The sequence below is a fragment of the Buteo buteo genome, chromosome 3, assembly GCF_964188355.1.
Source record: "Buteo buteo chromosome 3, bButBut1.hap1.1, whole genome shotgun sequence".
NCBI lineage: Eukaryota > Metazoa > Chordata > Aves > Accipitriformes > Accipitridae > Buteo > Buteo buteo.
The window spans coordinates 51,262,516-51,279,003 of record NC_134173.1 but is presented as its reverse complement, the minus strand read 5'-3'; the positions used below and the strand labels follow the sequence as shown (position 1 = coordinate 51,279,003).

The window sequence follows — 16,488 nt, the reverse complement described above, 5'->3', positions numbered from 1 at the left end:
CAAAAGAAATACATCATAAAATACGGATCCCACATAATCTTCACTGGTAAAATGGAGAAACCTCCATGGCAGTGACATTAAGGTTTTCAAATAAGAATATAAATTCCATGGAAAGAAATGTAAACAAAGAACGAACAGTAAGTTCAGATACAGTACATTAATATTGTGCTTCTTTGTTTTAACTGTCTCCTTCTCATAAGATAACATTGTGCAACACAGTTTCATTGAAAACCATGCTTTCTGACTAGGATCAGATGCATAACAATCCTCTGGCACACCACACTGAAAAGCAAGAGATGTTGCACCACTGTTGGTAAATGTCAAATGCAGATAACTGCAAAATAACAAACTTGATACAAATAGAAACAAGGCCAGGTCCTACTACAGGAGAAAGGTCTCAGTTTAAGTTGATAGTTTCTGCTAATTAGGCTAGTGCCAAAACTATAGCAATAAAAAAATATTTTCCATAGAAAGAGCTATGAATCATCAGAGTATGGTCAACAAGTTAACAGTTTTCTGCATCTGGAAATACACTCATGATATATACATATGATCTGAGGAAAGCTATACCATGTTTTTTGAAATATGATATGCAAACCAGAAATTTAAATGAAGAAGCAGGAGAAGTAGTAAGTCTATAATTCATTTGAGGAGTTTCAAAATTTGTATCATTTACTATTTACTGTGAAAAGCTATAGATTTAAAAGTTTTTCTGGTAGTGTATATATTCAAATAGCTTTTTGTTATTATAACCTTTTATTCTTAAATGTGACTATATTAAGATGGTCAGACCCCAAGTTTAAGGAACCCAAAATGACACTAAGACATCTTATCCCACTCAAAATGTCATCTGCAGTTGTGGTCACTCTCTGATGCTTCAGAAAAAGACAATTTCTCCCTTTGTTCACAAAGCTGAACTATGTAGTAAGAAAGGTATTTCCTGTAGGTGTCCTAAAATGTAAAATTAACACATATTTAATGAGTGTCCTATCAATCCTTCTCGGAGAACCAACAAATCAGACACAAATGATTCATATCTCAGGCTTTCATTTCTAACTCCAGGATAGCTAACTTTTACTGAAGAAAAAAAACACAGAAAACATTTTTAATATTATATTTCATAACAATTTTCCTGTACAAACCTACAGTTCTGGAAGGTTCTTTGGCATTGACTTGTTAAAAGCTATTTACACAAAATGATCCTTTGAAAATAATGTCATTTACCTCCAAAAACTGGAAAGCTCAGTATTGGTTCTCTCAATGGTACACACATACACCTCATGCTTGCAAGACTTCTCTTTCCTAATGGCACCATTTGCCGGGGCTACACACGTGGATTGTACCTTCTGTCTGACTTATTTAAAGACAAAGTACCAAAGTACCAAGCATTCCTCAGTTCTTCTGTCATTCAAAGCCTGAGGCAAATGAATAATGTAAAAGCAAGATGGGAGGACAGATTCTGAAAAATGTACCATGAATCTTTCAGAGACCACACAATGTTGAGTTAGCAACCATTCTCTCTTTTTTGAAGAGTGCTTCAGTGCAGTTCCTTCCCATGCAACTGCCTCCTTCAGTCTGGTGACAATTCAGCATCTTAGCTGTATTAGTCACAGTACCTGAATTCACAGTATCTGAAATGCAGCTCTGCCGGTGTACAATCTGACAACTACATCAAAGGTATATTTGAGAAAGCACTGTTCTATTCTGCCACTTTGCAGATCTCCAGATGCTGACACTTGTATCTTGATGTTCGAAAGAAAGGATATACAAGTATTATGGTAGAAGAAACAAGTGGACTGTGTGACCTATTTATGAATCCCCTATTTGAGACAGCTCAACCCTTCTGTACATAAAAAAGCTTGGATACACCCAAAAACAGACAGAAAAAAATATCTAGTATTTTCTTTTCTTTTAATGGATCTCCTGGAAAAAAGCTATGGCTCTTGGCAGACAATCAGAGATTAAATGTTTAGACCTCTTCAGGATGAATTTGACACAATATCTGAACACCAGAGAAATTTTATAAACTATTATACAGAGAATACAATGAACTGTTATACACTGGTCAGCCATAATACCTGAAGAATTTGGCCATCCCCAAAATATAATTAGAGAGGTATTTTGAAAGTAGATTATAGGGAAATTCCTCTGCATCTCAGTAAGAATAAACAGAGAATTAAACCCATAAGAATCTTCCGGCAAGCAGGTAACTATGAGGTAGTCTTTTGAGAAGCATCAACGCTATGGAGAAACAAAGACCAATCATGACCCATGACAGGCCTTAATCCAGATGAACTGGACTTTTTGAAATCCATGAAAAAGGCAACCATTTTGACAAATTGGTGGCCAAGGATCTCAGCACGAAGAGTTTTCCTGATCTCTCTGACCTGGAAGACTATAGGTGAAGCCATTTCTTCTTCTTCCTTCAGGGAATCACCATTCCCTGGGTTTGTCAGTCTCTGTCCATGGTGCTCAGGCACCCCTCAGGTGTAGGGATCGCACATCTGTGCAGCTTCTCTGGTCGTACTAAGATGTTAGGCTCCAAAGGATTCAGAGGTCGTTCAGAAGCTGAATTCACATTTCTAGGAGGCTGGCAGACAGGTCTGTATTAGCACATGTGTAACTTGAAAGAATTTTAATAGACATTAGAAATGAAATATTGCATGCACAGCAGCATCAGTGCCTTTCTCCTCTGCTGGAAAGTTGTATAAATAGGAAACATTGCCCTACAATTACTTACTAACATGTTACATTTCATGATCAACTTACATCATTATTCTTTGTATGGGAGAACTATAACAGAGTTCAGCTGGACGCTCTCTTCCACAAATCATTTACGAACTACATGGATTCTCCAATGCATTCTCTAGGAGATTTTTCTGGCTCTGTTTCCAAATGTGCTTATTCAATTTCATCTACACATGCTATTTGTATGCCAGATGTATATTTACAAGACAGCTCTACCCCTTAATAAAATTATTAGCTCCAGTTAGTCTGCTCAGAGTATATTTATGTCAACATTTATGGTCAAAGCCTGAAAAAAGACCCTGGCAACCATCACCCTTGAGAAGACACAGCTGGGGTTCCTCCATGAAAAGCTAAAAAAAAAAAAATAATACATAAGTTTTTGGCATCATGCCTTCCAAAACACCGGGCACCAGTTCTGGAATGCATGAAGGCAGTATAGTTCATTTTTTTAATGGCAGGGTCTCCAGCCAGTGTTAAGGAATTAGTTGTTCAGCAATAAATCCAGCTCGAGATTAAATTAACTTTAATTAAAACACACAAAACACACCAATACTCAGTGAGTTGTTATTGGGCTTGCAGAATAAAAAAGAAGTTGGCAGGAATAACAATACTGATTTCATCAGATGCCATCTACATATTTCACTTTTAGAGCAAATATGTCTCAAGGGCCCTCCACCCCCCAGAAAAACAGTCCATGAAAACCCGCTTGAGCCAAAGCATTTCTTGTTCATGACAGGTCATAGGAAAGGCAGCGAATGTATAACACTACATATAAATTCTATATGAATTATATCCATGTACTAGCTGACTACAAAAAAATACATTTTTAAAGAAATTACAAACACTGCTATTGTCCCAAATCTGATAAATTTGAAAGTCCAAATCTTATATCTTCATGCTTCCACATGGGCAACTTTTGAGTGGACATGGACAGATGTTTATTTCAATACAAATACCATAATGTTTATGAATTCAGCCAAATACCAGGAACTTAGCAAGATAAAAATCAAATCCAGAAATAGTGTGACAGTATTTTAGTTTGAAAAAAACCACACATTTGTCTTAACTTATTAATAGATACACCTGAGTTCAAAACTTCCCAGGTTTTTTGAGCAGCAGCAGATATTGAAAGGAAACATAAACTTATGAAGGAACCCCCTTGTGCCCTGTGTTCTGTTCCCTCTTATGACAGGTGAACATGTAATTTAGTACAGCTATGAATGGAATTATGTGATAAGAAGATACATCTTCTTATCCCAATATTTTAATGGAATATTTCTAGAACTAGTTCTAATTTTAAGTCTAAACATATTCATGCTACTTTATGTTCATTTGTTCATGTGCTGCATGTGTCTTCTACTTTAAATGCCTTTCCTGATAAGGAAAAACCTTCTCAGGTTTTAAATAACCTGTCTAAGCCATTTAAGTCTTCTCCCAAATATAATCTTTGTGGTTCTGATCCTTCTCCTAGCTTTTTCTTCTCCTACTGAAGTTTGAAATCATCTTCCATGAACAGAGGCAAAGTTACACACTATATTTCAGATAATGGATCAACAGTCAACACTACCTGTGGTCATAATCTTCTTTGCAGCTCCTAACCCACCTAACAACCCATTTTTTTTTCATATAGGCTAATTATTTTCCAGCATATCATTAAAACTAGCCCCAACCGAGAGCATCAGCAGAGTTATCTTTGAATGCATATATAAATCTGAAGCAAAATCCACGAACTGTTCTAGAGCCTTGCTTCAGAACGGGGTAGCAGAATCAATCACTCTGGTATCCTTTATTGTTATACATACAAATATTATTTTATTATCATTAAAGGGAAATACACCTCTATTGCTTGCATTTGGTCCAGTCCCTCATCTGTAATGCAGACTTGTTACTTGGATACAACACTATACCCTCTATAGTCCAATCATAGAATATCTTTCCAAATTTGTTAGAATCATTAAAGGTACTTGTTACTGGATCTCCAATGTCACTTACTTATTCTTTCAGAATTCTGAGATGATGATTATGCATCTCAGCCCTTGATCTGAGTGTGTTTCATTTTCTATGTTTAATCTCAGGTACATACCCTTGCACTTGACTATTTCCTACATGTGCAAAGTCAGCATCCTTCAGGAAAACTGACACAAAGTTCTGATTTTGTACTGAGGATTCAGTTTAGAACAAATGCTTAAGCAGAAAGTACCATGCCTTTTTTTTGTCCTCTTTTTTTCTAAGGCTAAAAATAACATTTGTGTGTTTGGGGTTTTTTTGGAAGAGTCTACCTCAGTTGTGATGTTGGACATTCATATTAGTAACAAACAATTAAAACCTGTATTCTTTGCACCACAAACTGTCAACACGATATTGCATGAGTCATTTCTGTGTTTCAAGCAAAGCACTTCTGTGTTTCTAATTTCCCTCCCCATATACTTTTCTATTACTGGACAGTGTAAGGAGCTCCAAGATGTTATAATGAAAACATTATCCTGTGTACAGGATACAAGTTTTATCATCACCCAGCAAATGACAAAACAGAAATTAAGTCATGTATTTCTCTAAGCAGGAGTCTCTCTGGTCATTAATAGCTTGCAGAAGAGCATTATTATTATAAAAACCTCAAGTGAGATCCTGGAAGAAGCTTGGGAGGAAGGGTTGACATTGTCTGATGTTAGGTACCTACATTAGGATTTACATCCAGAAAGAGTAAGATGTAACACCTTCAGGTGTTAAGCAGAGCACTTAATTTCCACATTATATAATGTCCTAAGCAAAATACTTCAGGTATATTTGTGTCCCCTAACTATATAGAGAACTGATGTACAAAAATAAATTATGTACACTAATACACATATTCAAGCAGACTAACTTTGGGGATAATTTCTCTGGCTATGAACTCAGCTGCAAAACAGAGGATGTATTTGCATAGACTTTTTCAGACAAACCCAGACTTACTTTTTTTACAGTCCATGACAGTCAGAGAAGCTTACTGATTTTTTGCAGTATTACGTACACAGCTTCTAGATGCCAGTCTTTGTGGACAGTATGCATAGTTCTACCCAGAAAAAAAACACCAAAACTAACAAACAAAACCAACAAAGAAACACTCTCTAAATAACAATTCAAAAGCAAATACTGAGTTGTGATGTACCAACCAACATACATTGCATAATTTAAATCCTGAGAGAAGGCACAGAGCTATTTGTTTGAAAATACAAGACTGGGTGAAGAAGGCTAGCAAAATGGATTAATGAGAGATGGATCAACAGCTTGGTAATGAATAAATGATGCCAGGAAAGATCACCTATGAAAGACCTTGAAAGTAAAGATGAATAATTTCCTTGGTGCAATAAAAAGTTACCACAGGCTGTGAAAATGAGCTAAGCAGCTGCATTCTGAAGAGATATGAAGGGGCTACAGCACATGTTCAGAAGGCTACAGAAAAAAACATGATGACAGCTTTATGAGATTTAGCTACAAGGAACGACTGCATCATAATGCGTCTTATTATCATGCAAGGAAACTGAGAAAAATTCAGACGCAGCTTGATCAAAGTATGCTTCTTGTACAAGCAGGTCACATGAAAAAGCCACAAAATAATTCTACTATTATTGTGACAGGTCAATGGATCAGTTACAGGAAAGAAAACAGTAAGGCCTGCCTTTAAACATGTTGAACGTGAACAGTTTATTACGCACAATGCCGCAGATATAATGACTGAGACACATCTCACCTAAATTTTGACGTCCACAGTTATCAGTGTCTACACCTGTGCCAGTCCCCTGTTAGACTCAATGGAAATCTTACCAATATAATCAATCAACTTTAACAAAGTAGATTATTAGATTTAGTCAGATGAACCATGCCTGTGGTGGGTTGATCCTGGCTGGCAGCTAAGCACCCACCCAGCCACTCACTCCACCTCAAAGGACGCAGGAGAGAATCAGAAAAGCAAAAGTGAGGAAACTCGTGGGTCAAGATAAAGATAGTTTGATGAGCGAACAAAAGAGAAAGAAAAAAAAGTTATGTAAAGGCAGTCATTCACCACCTCCCACAAGCAGATTGAACACCATAAATTTCACTAACTCTTACCAACCGGATTGTCGATGACTAGTAAGGAATGTAAAAGCAGCTTGCTAAGAACTAGGTACCTACACTGCAGAACCTTTCTTTTATTAGCACAGTTTCAATTTGGAGAGGAAAAAAACCAGATTAGACACTTATGAGACATGTACATGGAACTAGCAATTGAATTTGTGTGTATGGGTGGGGAACACAGAATGAAACGGAACAAAAAATCTTCATGTGATGACTGTTGATGGGGTAATAATAAGTTTTGAAGGGAAACGGAAGAGAGCAATGAAGTGCTAGTCCAAAAAGCAAATCAAGGATTTATTTGTTAATTTAGAGACATCTTGCTCTAGTCTATTAATAACAGATTTATGAGAATACAGATGAATTAGGTAGTGATTACCAAAACATGAAAGCTCAAATTTCTCAACTATCTGTGAAAGTATATAGGAAACTTCAAGACCAGATGACAAAGGTCATTTTAGATTCAAAGGTTATTTTTCAACCTTAGGTATCAGAGTAAGAATAAGGATTCTACTTCTGAAAAACAAGGTGTTGAGCTCTGTATTATTAAATTATAGTTGGAACTAATATTAAATGATAGCTGGAACTAATGAAGCCTAGTTTCATTTACTGGTTTTTACTCACGGCTGACTGACTTCGCAGTCTGAGACAGTACAAGCTCCAACTGAATCTTTCCAGCAATTGGTATGTTTGAATGGGTTTGAGGTTTTTTTTTTGTTTTGCTATGTAGATTATCTAATGCTTAACAAGGTATGAGTTTCTATTATCACTTTTTAGAACTTGTAGGGTCTGTTGCTACTGGCCATTTTCGTAATATTTGTAGAAACTTAATTATCTTTGACACTTCTTTCTCCATCTTCTGTGGAATTAGCTAAAGGACTAGAATTAGAGGACATACACAGAGACCATACAAGTATTATCTCAATACATAAATAGGACAGAAGAGTTTAGCAGTGAATTTTGGGACTCATGAATTAAGATTAATTTGGCATTTTTAGCAGACAATGAAACAACTATAGAAACACTTGGAGAATGACTGCTTGGTTTCAGCAATGACTCATCACAAATGCCAAGCAGCACATCAAGATAATCCCATGCCTTTCCTTCTCATCTCCCTACACTCCTTGGTCTCCTCTCCCCAGCCCCAGTACTGGATCCATTCGTTGTACTAAATGCTATTGATCAGTGGAGTCCTTCTGAATGGTCAAATATGACTTGGGCATGTTTTAAACAGGTTTCAAAAGCATTTGAAAAGTAGCATCAGAAGATTCACTCTCTGCAGAAATTATTACATAATTTCTTATGGATTCTTTGATAATTATTATATTCTTTAATGGTTAACATTATGAGAGAGTAAGGATAACACCTTAGGCACAGAGGCAAATGGTTTTACCTTAGCTCAGTGTTAGGCAAGGTAACAACTTACCTTCTAAAGATCCATTTCTTCCACACTGTATATGGAAGGAAAGACAATTGAATACTCAGGTAGCATGCCTTTCTTGTACACCATTCCTAGACTCTGTCACCACAGGACATAGTTTCTAGTTTCTGTGTGTTGTGATAGAAGACATTTAAACCTGAACCGATATACGAGTTCAAGTGTTTCAATTTTCAAGTAGCTAACTTGAAGGTATCTTACAGGATTTTGACGGCTTAAGTCACATTTAGAGACTAATAATTTCAACCCTGAAAATCAGAAGATGAATGGTAGTAGCTCTTTAAAACTTTATCCAAAATAAAAAATGGCATAAGAACAGCTATTCTGAACTATCCTATAGTTTTAAAAAAGACTTTTGGGAAACAAACATTATCTGCATACATTGATTGCTGATATTTCTATTAATTTGCTCTTTTGTTTTTCTCACTTATAAGGCAGACACCAAAACCTGCTATTGCATAAGAATTCACCAGAAACAATTTCTGAAAATTCTGTGAGGAGTAGTTAGGAGCTTTATCTTTGTTGCATTCACTACAACACTCTAAGGACAGTGGCTTTCCCCTTTCCTTCCTTCCTTTACAAATGGAAGCCAGCTATATCATCTAAAATTTAGATTAGAAGTTGGAACACAGACACATTACACCAGATCAGAGCAGTTGCCAACCCGAATAGTCTTAATATGGCCAATGCCAGATGAGTAAGAAATCCCACAAGGAAACTCTGAAAAACACAGCTCAGTTGGAAGGTCTTTCCAAATTATTCTCAAGCTACTGGACTGCTCTCTACCCTGGAGTATGCATCTTTCATCACTCAGAAAACTGTTGCATATGAATACAAGTGCAGATTTTTCCATATACTTCCATAACTCAAGTTGATTTCCATATACTTGAATTTATTCAAACATGTTGCTGCAAAACCAAATGACACTGTGCTCTGCATGTCAGTTAGCACTGGTTACTAATTTTTTCCTACCATTGTTAGAATTTCTGCCTTTCATTTCATTACAAAACTTCTTGGTTTATTTTGTGGATGGAAGGAAACAGATACAATAAGACCTCTCAAAATTTGGGGTCTTTTAATTACCTTCATGTTATATAACAAATGGGACATTTTATTTTCTTGCATAATCCTCTCTGTGAAAGCATTAAAGGATTGTAGTAGTAACTGGAAGGTTTACAACACGAGGAAGAAAGCTAATGTAAGCAGGGTCTAAATAAATACGTTGCGTTCAAGTTAAAGCACCACAAACATGATAGAATGTTTTGGTATCTAGCTCTCCTCCTTCTCCATCCCCTAAAATCATTCTGAAATCTTGAGAAGCAGTGAGGAGAGAGAAAGGAAAAACAGGTCAGCAGGATGGAAGTATTTCAATGTATTTCCTTTTAAACAGCATAAACTAAGGATTAAATTATTTCTGGAGTACTTAAACATAATCTAGAAAACAAAACCAATATTTCCTGTATTCACTGGATCTTCTTAAATTTATCTGTTACATTAAATTACTTCTTGGTACAAACCTTGAAAAGAAAATCCTGTCTCAAACTGCCAGCAGTGCAGAACTGCTGTTTAACTTAATATTTTTGATTAATTTCAACACACTGTTATTAGCAGTATTTTAATTACAATTGTTGTATATGCACATACCAGTGAAATTAGATACTTTGCAGTGTTACAGTATTAAGGTTCTTAAAGTTAAATCATGCCAATGCAGATGTTCCTAATTACTTTAAAAGAACAAATACTTACACAAATCAGTTGTTTCCAGCTACAGCATAATTCAGTTAAAGGAGTGCTTATAATTTAACAACATGAATGATAGTTAAGCATAGCTAATATGGAAAATTGTTAGGAAATAATATATATAGTTTCCATAAGGGAAGGATTAAAGTCCATCTGAGGCAGATAAGAAGCTGTGATTTGCCTGAGACAAATATAAAATATTGCCAAAAGAAGGTAACACTATCAAAGACACATCAAAACCCGATAAAAGCATTTATTTCCCAGTAGCAATCACTTTACAAGTACCTATTACTGGGACTTTAGGTTTCTGCAGGTCATTGTGCAGGTTTTTGTTTTGGGGAGTTTTTCCTTTTTCTTTTTCTTTTTTTAAGCTGCTAAATCGAGTCTAGCTCCACCCCTGGTTTGTATTGCTGCTTGAAAAGAGTTGTGGTAGGTAATGTAATACAGCATTAAATTAACATAGAAGCCGAAGTATGCAAGCCATGGATGCAGGCAGATCCTCTCCCTGTGTAATGTCTCTGGCAGGAGCAGCCTTTATGCACAGAAAGTTGTCAGTTTTTCCTGCTGTGCTCTGGGCTCCACAGGTAATAGTATAATGCCAATGTTTTTTCCAGAACAGCACCTCTTACAGTGCAATTATCACATAGATATATTTTGTTTTCCATATGAAATAGAGAAAAAGGTGGTCATTTCACTGATAAAACTTTGTATATAACCATGCACTGTATGAATAGAGTTACTGCTCTCTTATCTTCTACATTAAGTCTTTGAAAAATAGTCAAAGGGATGGGATATATAGTGAAGTTCCAGCTCACAGAAATCAGCTACAATAACACAAGGCATTTGTATCCACATCTGCACATCCGCTATATACACATAACAGTTAATACTATACATTTTTTCCTTATATTTTGAATTAGATTAAATCAACATTAGATACATAAGCATGTCTTTGTTTTAACCAAAGCTTTGTGATAATATTAAACAAGAAAGAAAAAAAAGAAAGAAGACCAGACCAATTCAACATGACCAGATTTCAAAATATGAATCTGAAATGAGTTAACTGTACCTTGAGTCACCTGTTGGATGGCTAGCATCATCCCAGAAACTGTGTCTGGAATCAAATTTTCCTTCCAGTTGTAGACGGGCACCCATTTCAAGATGGGCAGCCTTCTCATACACCAGACTTTGATATCTTCAAGGCGAACAGCCTGGATCTTCCTCCAGACTGCACTTCTTTTCTTTTTTGTTCCTGTCATCATTCCTACACCCCAAAAGCAGCTGCTCTTTCAGAAGAGCGCACAGTTGAGGAATCACCCTGATAGGTGTCAGCCTCCAGTTTTCTTCTGAAATTTTGCAGTTCCAAAACTACAGAGAAAAAAAAACACGAACAGAAGCACTTAAGCTCTCTGCAGCTGCTCTCTAACTATACTCAATAAAAACACTTATTAAATGCTTCAATCATATAAACAGCTACATGAAATGCAAGAACTGTTTATAGCAAAGATCACATTTTCTGCTCTTTGCAAAAATTTGATCTAGTCTCACGTTAGTTTGTGATTCTTTCCAGTAACCTCCCGCTTTATATTCCCTGTAATGCTTGTGCTTTTGGCCTCAGGCCAGTAGCAAAATGAGGTATTACTGGATGTGTGTGCGCGATATAGGCTGGGCTATGCTAATAGGAGCGGGAAGTGCCCAGTGGAGCAGGCATCTCCCTGCCAAGCCCAGGAGAGCAGCTTTGCCTCTCCTGGGGGGAGCTTTTCTGGCCGCAGTCAGAAGGCATGAAGTCCTTAGCAACCCTGGTGCTAGCAAATTTGTTTTACTCCATCAATGTTTTGTCTTCTAAATGACAGCAAAAAGCTTATTTATGTAGAAAATGCAGAACATCAGGTAGCAATAAATCCTGCTGAAATCATACACAGAAGCCTCAGACCAAAGCGTAACAAGCTTAAAGTGCAGTGAAGGGCTGCAGTGAAGCAAGCGATCAGCTCCACGTGGGAAGTGCCAAAAACGCTTGTGACGATCATTCTTCTTCAGAGCTACTCCTTTCTGCTCTTGGTAGTCCACCCAGCAAAGACTCAACGAAGACAGTTCACCGAGTAACTTTTGATCTTGTAATAACATCATGCACCTTGTGTATGATACAAAGTGCTCAGACACAAAGTGATAAGAGCATGGAAGAGCTTTACATGCCAAGACGTTTAAATGCCTTGTCCGACATGGAGCAAGGACACAGTGGCTTTCCTTTAAGTTTTTTGTTTCTCTGGATGGCAAAGAAATTTAAGTTAAAATGTAAGATCCGTCATATGGTTGAAGTGTCTTCTCAATCACTGTTCTGCTGTAGGCAATAAAAATAAATATTTTTTTAAAATATTTCCATTTGATTTATATAAATTAATTTGCATTTTATTGTTTAGATTAAGACAAACAAAACTAAAGCATTGGCCATCCAAAACAACTTCAGAAAAATGAGACTTTGTTTCCAAATGCAACAGGGAGAAAAGCACAAGGGCAAATGCACCACAGTTCATTCTACTGAATGACATTCAGGTGGTGTCCACTGTTGTGTCCCTTAGAAGTGCAAAAGGAAAAATAAAAGAAATAGCAGGAAAATAGTGCTTAAGACAGACCTACACTTTTAACTATTCCAGGCATACTTTTTCTTTGCCCTGCCCATCCTTTAACCATGTACACTTTTTAAAGAACAGAAGAAACACAAGATGGGTTTAACAGGTTTATCTTACTTCTGTTCACTGGAATAAACCTCTAAGCATCAATTCCTTCTTTCTTTCTTTTTTTTTTTTTTTTTTTGTAATGTGAGGTTTGTGTTTGGGGTTTTGTGTGTGTCCTTGCTTTTAGCTTGAAAGTGCAGTTCAAGGACTTCATAATCAAAGCTGTTAAGGCTGCCAAGTGTTTCACAACACAGTTCTTTCCTTACTTTCAATGATCAGAAGTGGACAGGAATCCTTCTAGCTACAGCAAGAGTTACTCAGCTGTCAGGGGGTGCTTAGTTTTGATAAATTGTTCAGTACCTCTAACTGTCATAGCATTTACTGCAAAGAAAAAAAATCAAAATACATTTCTACACATAGATATGTATGTACAAAAATGTACCCAAAGGGGTACTTGTGTAAAAGAGAGTAGCCCCACGTTTGGGGTTTGCTAGAAGCTCTGAATATTCTGAAACAGTCAAAAAAACCCCAAACCATTATGAAACCAAAGAACCATCACTAAACACACAGGAACATACTCTCCATTCTTCAAACTTCTCGCATCAAAATGCTGAAGCTGTTTGAAAAAGTCTGTAATTGAGATTTTCCCACCTCATATTTGCAGAGTCAGTAAATCTGGACAGTTTGCATCAATCCCAGATTTGTATCTGAACTCCTAGGATTAACTATAACAACAAACTTTTGTCCCTCATAATAACAAGGGATGGTTTCTTTCTATGGGTGTGTGCATGCATGAGTGCAAACACCTTACAACTAATACTTGAAAGTAAGCCCTGTTAGATGCAGACAGAACTGCACATGCAAAGTCTTCAGGATGTCCATGCTGATGTGGAATTTGTAAGGAAGTTTTGTTTTACTCCAGCAATTACTTTGATGAGTAAAAAATTGCATGATCATTAAATCTGGAGTTGATAACATCGACACCAGTCTTGAAAAACACTGTACCTTGTTGTAACACTGAAATTAAGAAAGTACTCTTAGTTAGCAATGACATAACGCAACATATAATTTACAATCGCCCAGACAAAGAAATCAAAATTTTTAAGGGAAAACAAATGTACAGGTATGTATAACAGCAAGCCTATACCTTGCTACACAGTAGTCCAACATTTAAATCTTAAAGAAACATCAAAAAATACTTTCCTAAACCACATCAATATCCTAACTGAAACACATACCGTACCTCACACACACAATGTTTAAGCATTTTCCCATCAGGTGGCTTTCATTAACCTGTAAACCTATAACCTATAAATTCCTAGACCATGCAGACTTGTCATACTTCAAACTGTATCATGATGTACCTGAGTTATCAGGACTATGAGACCTTCTCCTTTCCTTGAACAGGCATATAAAACTTAGTTTTCTGGAACACCAAAGGATAAGTGTGAGGAACCTTTGTTTTTATACATTTAAGTCAGTGTATTCACACACACACTGTTGTAAGGTTAGAATTTTTAGTTAGCTCTTTTGATGATCTTATGTAAGTAAAGCTTATTTTCAAGTGATTAGATGGGGGGGGGTCTGAGAAATATACAAAAGTATGATTCTAGTAGTGTATATATGTACCATGCTAAAATAATAACTACCATAAGTCAAAATTTAGAATACAGATAGTATATAAAAGGAAAGAATTATTGCATCATAGATCAGATCTAGTGGGCTTTTCAAACCTGATTTATAACAGATTCCGTAAAAATGGGGTAACTTCTGTTGGGGCAGTCTGTATTTTCATCAGGTCCTCTAACATTTACATACATTGGATATTTACACACATAGTGGATACGTGGAGGTAGGAAGTTTAATTCTGTAGCTCTGGCCTCAAAGGATTAAAAAAAAAAAAAAAAATCTAACACCTTACTTCACCCTAGACCTCAAAAAAGAAAAATTTCTAGCAAACTCTGAGATAGAAGCCCTAAACCTCACTTCATATGGGAGCAGCTTTTCTAGGAAAACACTGGACTCTTGCATGAGAACTGCTTCTAATCTTCACATAAACTGACAGGAAAGTTCAAGAACGATAGTTGTGCTTATATATGCTCACAGAAGTTAAATGAAGTTATTTGTACCTTAGGCAGGCATAGATGCCATGATGGAAATAATGTGACTTGCTCTTTGTAAGTTTTCTCAGGAAGACAGATCACTTAATAAGTATCTGCAAACTTCCAACATTAAACCAATTTAGACTAACTAAACTTGTATTCCTGCTGATGTACATCATTTGCTCCCCAAGAACACCCAGTGCATGGAAGTTACTTTCCCATGTTCTGCCCTCCACCCCCATGGGGCAAAGGAAAGTAGGTGCTATCATTAATCCAAAGCTACACGCACCTTTCTGGCTGGCTGGCCACTGCTGGAATATATATATGATTGAGCTCTGAATATATAATGATTGAGCTTTCCTTACCTTTTCTTCAATGGGGAAAATAATTTCTGTTCATCCTTGTCCTCTACCCTGACCAACAATTTCTATGAACTCAGTTTTGATACTGCTATCTTTTTGTCAAATACAGATAACTATGGTTAAAGACTTAAGAGGATACTAGATGAAAGACTTAAGGAAAAAAGACAGGCAAAAATCTTGGTCACACAAAGCTTGTGTCTTTATGAAAGGTGGCTAAAATTCCAGAAGAAATCCTATGAAAAATTCCAAGTATGCTTGGCAAAGCACAGCTGGATGGGAATGGAATTCAGATGTAAAATAAGGGGCAATAGGTACTAGTTCAAAGAGACCAAACTTTGCAGCTTGTACATCACAGAACACAGCACATGAGATTATTATACAAGCTACTGGAATGATAATAGAGTGCTGACAAATGGAACAACACAAAAACAGTGACAAAAATCCAGACCTTCAAAAAAGCATTCCTGAATTTTGAGAATTTGTAAAACAAAAAGGTTATTGATCACATATATTACATAAAATATTAAACAAGGCCACAGAAGCAGCATACATTTAAGTATGCAAATTATTTACTACTGAAATTTAAGGAACTTCCCCCTCTGAAATTCTGGTGCATCAAAGCCAAACATAATTCACAAATACCAAAGCTCACCAATGTATCTTCCACAGTTGGATGCAATGTATTTATTTTCAGTAATACCTAACTTTAAAAGTACTCCTGATTTCCATCATCAAATACTTAGATGTGCACCTGAATTGAAAAAGATATGATTCTCGCCATTCTTAAAACAGATCAAGCTAAAATCTCCATCCCTTCATCGTACAGGACTCTTCGGAGCCACTATGGTGACCCTAACACCTCCTTTGCCATAGAGTAATCAGAATTATCACAAGATAAAGGTGAGCATCCCGGCAACACAGAAGTCATGACTCAAATGGCTTGGGGTCGACTTCAACATCTTCTCTGTAAACGGGCTTTTCAGCACTTTTAATGATGCTGTGCTGCGCAAAACTGTGTGAAGCAACACTGACATCGAGCGGCTTCACTTGGTATTTTTCTTCGGTTATTGCAGGGCCCAAGACCACTGTCTAGATCCGATACTGCCTCATGACATGACGGTTTTTGAACTGGATAACATTAACTACATAGTTTAATAACACAGCATATTAAAAATCAAAGAACTGTAGCATCAATAAAAGGCTTCCTCACTACATTTCAAATGTATTTACTGGTCAGAAACTTAAGACAGGAGGTCAACTGATAGATTAGCAAGGTACTGAACCATGGAAGCTCCTAATGCTCAGGTACCATCTGCTCACAGCTCATCTAATGAATG

At 36.5% G+C, this 16,488-nt stretch overlaps 1 protein-coding gene across 1 annotated transcript in view; it reads right to left on the bottom strand.

The window, feature by feature from the left end:
• SLC26A7 (solute carrier family 26 member 7) overlaps window positions 1-11,274 on the bottom strand; it is a 69,241-nt gene extending 57,967 nt beyond the window's left edge. Inside the window, exon 1 of the mRNA XM_075024365.1 lies at window positions 11,085-11,274. Within this exon, the coding sequence (XP_074880466.1) occupies window positions 11,085-11,274 (190 nt within the window). The remainder of the gene's footprint in view (window positions 1-11,084) is intronic.
• Between the last annotated feature and the right edge of the window lie 5,214 nt (window positions 11,275-16,488).